The following is an 8,736-nucleotide window of genomic DNA, read 5'->3' on the forward strand; positions in this document are numbered from 1 at the left end:
ACCCCGCCGGGAGCATAAGTGCAAAAACACAGAAGAAACGGTCCCGCAGGAAGCTGGCAAGGCCGGGAGGCGGGAGCGACCCCTTAGCCCCGGCACACAGCTTGCCCGTGACACCGTTAGTGCTCTGCCACGTAACCCCCCGTCTCCGTTCCACTGCTTGAATTGGCTTCACTGCCGCCGGCATTGCTACGCATTTGCCCTGAAGTACCCAGGTGGAAAGTTCTGGGAAAATCCAAGTACCTTATAGTTTTAATGACAGGCGGTAATTTGAGGGTCTAATTGCATTGTTCATACATGACTTTTAAGGAGATACGGCCCTGTCTGGGGCAGGGGGGAAGTAGCATGAGAGTGCAGAGCTGTGTAAACGCACGTAAGTAACTTTCCGTGTGGCTGAACAACGCGCTCCCCATCTTCTGTGTTTCAGTACTTGGCATAGGCCACGGGAACAAGCTACTCACTGATCTGTACAACTGCCACCTGACCAAGGTAGGTGATGGCTCTGAACGGCCTCAGAACGTCTGAGTGCAGCGGCACACTTGATTCCTGCCCCAGTGCCCCGGACTGGCCTTGTGACGGTGTTTCTGCTTTTGAGTCTTAAACCCACCAATGCTTTCAAGAGCTTTTCAGGGTCCAGAATTCAGCCTTCACGTGAGCATCCACACGTGCTGGCCGTATGAGAAGACGCTGCTGTCTTTCTGTGCAACATCAGCATAGGCTGCACTTCCCAGCAGCTGCATGGCAGAATATTGCTACTCAATTGCTTGGAGTATTTCTTTGATAAATTGCATTCTTTGCCCTTCTTCAAGGTTTACACTGTCGGTGGGCTGTTTGGTAAAGCCACTGATGACTTCTCAGACACAGGGAAGCTAGTAGAGAAGACAACGTTTGGTAAGAAACTGAATTGATGTGTTTTCAAAAAAAACCAAACCAGAACACCAAACAAACAGCATGCTAACTGTAAAGCATTTAACCAGGTAAATTGCACAAAGACAAAAGGTACACCTGAAATGCTTTCTAGTCGTTATTTTTACATGCAGCCCAAGCGCAGTCCTGTGCTAGATACAACCACAATCTATACAAAGCCAGCATAAGTCCCGATCGCAGCGGTTGCTGCTGGGTTGGGTGGGACCCAGATTTCTCCGTAAGTCATACCTAGAGATAGCGGTTAGAAGCTTTCATTGAATGAAACTCTTCAAACATCCAATAAGAGAAACTGGAGCCAACATCCCGAAATCAATTAGGCAAAGTGATTCTTCCCGTTGTAGCCCAGCGCTGTGCTGCTCTGCGCATTTTCACGGTACAGCGAGAAGTGAGTCTGCTCTGCTAAAGCGACCTCTCGGCGGTTCTCATCAGCCCATTTCGATGTGACTGCCTGTCAAAGGGACAGTAATACCCTGATGGCACATTTCAGACTGCTGTCGCTTTCCAGTTTCTGGATGGCTAATTGAGGCTTTGTTTCTATGTTAATATTCACAGATCATATCACAAGGGAGAAGCTGGAACGGATTCTTGCTGTCATTCAAGGAACAAATCATAGGGCCCTGCTGATGTACGTACCCAATGGGGAGATGCAGCTGACCTGATCCAACTGCCATTTGCCGGTCTTTAAAACAAATGAGATGATTTTGTTTGCCATAATCAAAGTCTTTAAGGGTTAGAGTGCTAGGCAGGGACAGAGAGAAGTTACTCTGAGTGCCCTGTACTCTGGTGAGATGTTGCAGTTGTGTCCTTTTGGTATCCTGAAATCTCCAGCTATGTTAGGACCTATTAGCTACGTTAGGGCTTACAAAAATATCTTGTAGACATGACCAAGTACCTCCCTCCCCAGCTACACTGCTGACAGTACACATATTAAAACACACATTAAAATGTATGCAAAGGCTCAACACATAGGCAGTTTTAAGAATAAAATTGCATCTCTGATTTATTGGGCATGGAGATATTTTGAGTCTCATTGAAGAGAAGTACTAAGTGGCTGCTCCCTTTTTTCTTTTTCCAGGCATTCTAACATTGACATGAAAACACAAGAGGCATATGAGCTGGCTGTCAAAGGGTTGATTCGCCCCATGGGAAAAAGCCCCCCGATAATCACAGCAATCCGATGCCTCCAGTTCGCAATTCCAGCATTCCAGCTAGGTAGGACTGGTACAAAACGTATTGGGGAAGCCTGAGTATATATTATGGCAAATAAGTTGGTAAACTTCAGTTTCTTATTCATGATTTAATGCAAAATGAGTTAGTGGGAACTTTGTATCAACACATAACTGGTAAACTCTGCAGAAAATTTAATGTTTTGTAGTTCCCAGGGTCACTAAAGCATCTCCTCTTTAGTGCGATGGAAAGATTATTTGGTAGGGCGAGATCTGGAACCCTCACAATACTGAAGCTGCTGTATCAATCAAGCCAGCTGTGCACCTAGCTCACAGGTTTTTCCCCTGCCAGTTCCAAATCTTAGACTGAAGCAAGACAATTTGCATAGCGAATACTTACGAGGCAAAATTCTTCCTTATCCCAGTGCTTCAGTGAAATGCAGGTCTGTTTTGTTTTGTTTTTTTAAGTGTGGTTCACTTTCCTGCAGGCAGTCTCCTCACAAATTATTTGTCTTATTAAAAAGGTACCTTTTCTTACCCATTTTGAAATACCTACATTTCTACATAACTCTCCTGTATCTAAGAGTTTGTTTTCTAAAACATTCACTTTGGGAGGGGCTAGGACACCCTGCAGTATTCCAGAAAATCATAATCCACCCATGCTGTATCTTAAATAGTCTCTTCTACCAAACCGGTTCTTTCAGCATAACTGTGAGTGATGTCTGGATTTACAGACAAGGTCTGAATTTGTATCAACTCTTTGCTGCTTCTGAAGGAATCTCTCTGTCCTTCTAGAAATCCATTGCTTGCATGAGACTCAGCAGTACCTCCGAAAAATAGTTCACGAGATTGGTCTGGAGCTGAAATCATCTGCTGTGTGCACACAAGTGCGAAGAATACGCGATGGTGTTTTCACACTGGATGATGCTCTCCTAAGAACCCAGTGGAACCTGCAGAGTATACAGAATGCAATTTGGGACTGTGAGCCTAAAGTTAAAACCGAGATAGAGAAAACACTAGGCCACCTTCATAAGATGGATGCGGAGATGGCCCACGCTGCAGACAGCTGAGTGTGTGCTATGGAGGGAAGGTCCACAAGCAATCTCTGTAGCACAATAATGCAGCCACATGCTGACAGCATGATGGACACAAAAAGGAAAGAGGTTAATTGCAGTTCACTTCCACCCTTTCCTTGAGATGACTTTAATCAGAGAGGCATTTTTTTTCAGTGACAGGCTGTATTTTTTTTTTTTTAAAGCATCACAAATGGTTCATTAACAGGAGTTAGCGGTGCCAAAATTCCTGTTGACTTTGGGAACATTAGGTTGCTAAGGGATATAAAAACCCATCCCCAAATTGTTTAGCAGCAGGAAATATAGACAGCGTCTTACAGAGCTGTATTTCCCTTGATTAAATGGATTTGTTTGTTCCTTGCAACTGGCAGCATAGCTTACCTACTGTATGGATTTTATTTTCCCTCTGCTGTCCTAGAGTATGTTCTTTCCATTAGCCCTGCTTTTGGACACGTAAGAGTTTAAAATCAGACTAAAAGAGGGATGTGCAGGAGGAATCACAGCTTACACAAAGCAATACGAGGAAATGGTTATATCCAGAGTAGGTGCATGTGATGAGGAAAGCGGCTTGTAGTAGGGATTGATGTGCAAGATACACAAGAAATAAAATTGAAAGTCACCTAAAGGGGAAGAGGCTGGTTCTTGGCTCGGTACTCACTAGCATACACTGACTCATTAAAAGACCATGCTGCCTTTTTTTTTTTTTTTTTTTTTTTGCCTTTTTTTGTCCTTCTGAGGTACCAAGAGTGGGTATTCAGGAGTATGTGGCATCCTGCTCTGCAGCAGCTTTGCACAGACGGCATATACTGCCCTCCAGGGAAACTGTAAGCTCTCTAATACCATTTGTTCTCCGTTAGCTCATTATAGCTGTATCTGACTTAGCAGAAATACACTTTCTAAATGTAAATTAAAAATACGAAGTTACACTTACCATTATTGCACTATTTTTCCAGATATACACTTAGCTAGCAAGTTTGCAGATTTACTTATAGAAAGCAGAAGAGGAGACTTGTTCTATTCCTCTTCTGGATTTGAACAGAGCATATTTCATCCTCCAGATGATAGCCATTAAGAAACAAGAAAGCAGCTCTGGGATGAGTGGTAAGAGGGGCCATGATGAAGTACCCAAGTGAGAGCACCCAGTCCTGTCCTGAAGCACCCCAGGAGTCACTAACTTAGACCCTGCTGGAACCCTTCAGTTGTTCTGGGTTTCCCTGCTCCGCACAGAGCTGCCAGAACAGCAGCGGAGCAGAGCTGCCACCACACGGCAGGTTATGGTGCAGGCTGCAGAGCCGCAGGGACTCCCTGAGGGCAGTTTGCTCTTACCTTGGCTGGTTGGTTCTGCGTGTGTTCATTCTCCGTGGACAAGGGACTGGGGTCAAGGCACCTTCCATAGCCAACTGTGTTTGTGTTAACTGAAGTGTAAACCCATCAGCGTGGAAGCGCAAGTTCGGGAGCTGCGCAGAAGGCTCGCACAGCTACAAGCTTTAATCCTAGTGCCTCCTACAAGGAGAGGAGGAACACACAGACTTCTCAGCCCTTAAATAACCTTCAGTAACTTTGGTAATGGAGTACAGTTCATCCCCCATGGCTTACACCTAACACAAAGTGAAAGAATTTGTGTACATACTTCCCATTGCAAAAACGATTTCCAGTTGCATGTGCCATTGCCAGACAGAAGTTTTAGCCTGGAGTGTTCCAACCAAACCAGCTCTTCCACACAGAAAATAGCAGCCGAAACAGCAACGTGGCTTTTTGAGAACAAGGTTAGCATTTCCCAGTTCTAGCCTTCTTGCAACTTTTTCCTCCCCTTAAAACTACTCCAAAACGCAGGAATTCTCCCCACACTTGGCCAGAGGGATTTATGGTGGGGAGGATATACCTGTAACCATACTCACCAGAGTCCATTCTTACATGGCCACAGTTAACACCCTCCAGAGAAGCACTGCTGCACATCAGCAGAGGCTTGCTTCAATGAATCACAGAATAGAGGTATGTTGGCTGTCCTGCTGCTTTAGACCCCTCCCCAGAGCTTTTGTGGCAAAACAAGATACTTATTAGTGATGCTTCTGTGCCAGGTCCAGAACCAAGAGCACAGAAAGAATTCTCTGTCCTCAGCAGCAGCCTTGTGACCTGTTTTCTAGTTTTCCAAGCACTACAAAGACAGATTCATTTGATTCAAATTTGGAAATAAGCACACTGCAGCACGGGCCTGACTGGAGACCAGGGGAGAAACTTATTGGCAAGAAGGTCTTAAAAGTAGAAATGGGCAGAAGGACATCAAGCTTGAATGAAAAAGGGAGAATGGATCCACAGAGCACTTTATCACTTAGAACTGCACAAAGCAGCCAAATTTAGTCTGTGCAGTCACCCTCAATCTTAACACCTGACATTGAAACACTCATGCTCTCATCATAATTTTGTGTTTAGGACACCGCTCACTTTCACAGTGACTATGCATTTAGAAGAGACTAAAGGTAATTCTGCGCCTACCCATTACTGGGTAGTGCTGCCACACTGCCTGTATTAAGAGTCCTCAGAAAAATATTTGAATAATAGATGTTATGGTTATCTCAGAATATAGTTTAAGAATTTGTTCCCAGGTTCACGCCATGTTTTATAGGCTCTGAAAGTGAATTACTGAGAAATGTGATAGCTGCTTTATTCAGACTGGACCTTTCAACACAACTTCACATTTCCCCATTTACTACAGAAAAGATACAAAACCTCTAGATACCAGAGCAGTTAAGTACAAAAATGCAGAACACCCAGACTTACACAGATTTGATCATAAAACAAAACAGGCCCCCCAAACCACCATAGCTTTAGCCTTCTTCCCTCCCCATTTCTGAGGTTTTTTTCTTTTCTTTCAAAGCAGCTATTACATTGCACATTTGTATGCCCACACTTCCTCTATCCATTCAGTAGTTGCTGCTTCCACCTACAGACCAGCATATCCAAAGTCCCTGGGTGTTGTAGAGAAGCAAAAGCTTGATGGGAAGAGTCTTAACATCAACCTGAATTAAAACCTTTCCAATAAAACAAACAAACAAACCTGTTGATCAGGTAGTAGACAAAATTATCCAAAGTCCCACACACCTCTACCTCTCCCACAAGCAGGAAACAGTTGATACATCCAACAACTTCCATGTTCCAAAGCTTCTTCGAAATAAGGCTGTTAACCCATGCTGTTGCAATTCTACATACATACTTCCAAGGCCACGTTGTATCAGCTCTAAACCAGTATGACACCAAAACGTAATGGTCCAGTAACAGTCATTTTTGTAGGACGTGGCAAAATTCAGGTTCAATGCTAGTCGCTAAGCTCCAGATCGTATTCAGGGTAGAGCTGCTTTGTAGTAACACCTCGGATAACAGCTAGAAAGGAAAAAAGTACCATTGCTCTCATTAAACAAAGATCAGATCAGTCAGAAAAGTTGTGTTTTCCCCTCAGCAGCCCCTAACTATCCCACAGAACCTCCCATAGCTAAGAAACCAATCTAAGGTTTTGCAGCTATGTCCCCTGCTTGTCTCACTTTTTTTTAAGCATATGAAGAACAAAACTGACAAAAATTACTAAGGCTTAACAAATTTTGGTAATCCCTAACACAGACTAAAATACTGGTAAATGACAATTATTTCACATGTTCAGTTCTAAAAACATCCCAAGAAAATAACGACAGAAGCATTTGTGCTTGCATAAGTGATTGGGTAATACAAGCCTAGAATTGAAGAATCCTTAAAACAAGCTCTGCCTTTATGGTGTAGTGGCTTCTCTCTCTGTATGAAAACATTGATTAAGAAGTTCTTTAATAGTCTTCCTCTTCCTTACCCAGCTTGCCTAGCAGCATCTGTCCAGCATCTTTAATATCATTATACTCATGGAGCAGAGAGATGTGCTTCTCCAATTCCTCCAGGCTGTAGCCTCTGTAACAATAAAGCCAGAAAGGTGAAAAATGACACAGCAGGATTGCTGCTGCTGCACAGTGAGTGCTGCCACTACCCACCAAACATGGCAAGGATATTTGAGATGCCCAAACCTGGCACATCTAAAGCAGAATCTGAAGGCAGCAAGTACAGTTGTTGCAAGTTACAAACATGAAAGCTACAAACGAGCATATCCTCATTTTGATTTTTTTTGCCACATCAAGACTCATCAAAAAACCCCAAACGATCCACATGAATTCTTAGAATCAAATAGAAACAGGAATAGGTTGTGGTGAATTCAATTTATATGTATCTCTAATCTGTAGCTAGGCAAAAAAAAAAAAAAAAGTCTGCTTATCCTTGAGGATAAAACAGAAAAGCTTTTAGAACAGCCTTTGTTGTTCTACCATTTCCATCATATGCACTACACATTATCTTAGAAAATATCACTCTTTTGCAACAAATAACCCACAGAGACTCCCTCTCTTAAAAAAAAAAAAAAAACAAGCAGCAATTTTATCTCAAAACAGTTGCTAATAAGCAGCTGCCACAGTGTGTCATAAGAAACCACAATAAAACAGTTGCACTACCCCGTACCTCACACCCATCATGACAGTGTTCTTGCTCTGCAAACACCTCTGCTTCTTAAAGACAAAGGTTTAATCCACTCACCTCAGACACAGAACAAGTGAACACTTGATCAAGATGGAACAAAAAAAGGAAACAGTTTTATCTGGGACTAAGTTTGGCAGGTTATACAAGTCATGATCTCAATTTTAAATCTCAAATGAACAGGCTTTTCTGGTAGCATGACATGTTGTAGTATCATGATGGTTAAAATTATTTGCTCCCAATTTACATGTAATTACCTCACCAACATCTGAGGTAAGCTTTTTATCTAAGTTCCTAGTAAAACTTGTTTTGCTTTACCAAATAAACCAGAAAGAATTCCCTCTTATCTTTAACAGGTCCCATAACTCAAAACAACACTGTAATCAACATTGTATAACACCACGATAAAAGGGGCATCATAAGAGGTCAGTTTCTAGCAGTAATTCCTGGACCATATTTAATTTTAAAAACAAAAATAACTGAGGCATCACATTGAACATTCAGGTTGCCAAGGACATACTCAGACAATAATTGTGCAATTTCTTGGTCTAGCGCAAGGTCTTTCTGTTTCAGCTCTTCGATTTCATACTGCAGGGCTTCTTCGTTGGCTCCATTAGGTCGGCAGGACCTTGGAGATGGGATCTGTAGAGCACAGAACACATTTAACACTCACTAACTCAGCACTGGAGTGATGCCACAGTGCTGGAGTGCACCGATCAGAAAATACACTATGTGTCACTGGATAAAAAAGGAAGAAAAAAAGAAAGGAAAAAATATCTCCGGGATGGGGGGTAGTGGGGGGCCAGGAAATAAGCTCAGGTAAAATATTTATCCGTTTATGCAACAACCAGCCTGTTCCATATCATATTCTATAGCATTTCGTAGATTGACAGCATAAAGTGAAAATAAATAAATAAAGCAATCACAATTTGGCTTTTAAGAGAAGCTCCCAGGACGACGCAGTGCTGAACTGCGAGGCCGGCAGTTACTCAGGCAACGAGCAACTTCACCCTCCAGGAAAAACACTTCCCGCC

At 42.9% G+C, this 8,736-nt stretch overlaps 2 protein-coding genes across 2 annotated transcripts; one reads left to right on the forward strand and one right to left on the reverse strand.

The window, feature by feature from the left end:
- Positions 1-424: 424 nt before the first annotated feature.
- TRUB2 (TruB pseudouridine (psi) synthase family member 2) lies at positions 425-3,258 on the forward strand (the record flags this gene model as incomplete). The annotated part of the gene is given in 6 exon segments (XM_010290707.1): positions 425-486; positions 807-888; positions 1,477-1,549; positions 2,000-2,136; positions 2,886-3,146; positions 3,149-3,258. Coding segments are annotated over 6 exon segments (725 nt in total), but the record flags the coding sequence as incomplete, so codon positions are not given.
- Positions 3,259-6,476: 3,218 nt separating this feature from the next.
- SWI5 (SWI5 recombination repair homolog (yeast)) lies at positions 6,477-8,344 on the reverse strand (the record flags this gene model as incomplete). The annotated part of the gene is made up of 3 exons (XM_010290718.1): positions 6,477-6,541; positions 6,996-7,090; positions 8,223-8,344. Coding segments are annotated over 3 exons (282 nt in total), but the record flags the coding sequence as incomplete, so codon positions are not given.
- Positions 8,345-8,736: the final 392 nt, after the last annotated feature.

This window comes from Phaethon lepturus, unplaced genomic scaffold (assembly GCF_000687285.1).
Source record: "Phaethon lepturus isolate BGI_N335 unplaced genomic scaffold, ASM68728v1 Scaffold57840, whole genome shotgun sequence".
In the NCBI taxonomy this organism is placed as follows: Eukaryota; Metazoa; Chordata; class Aves; order Phaethontiformes; family Phaethontidae; genus Phaethon; species Phaethon lepturus.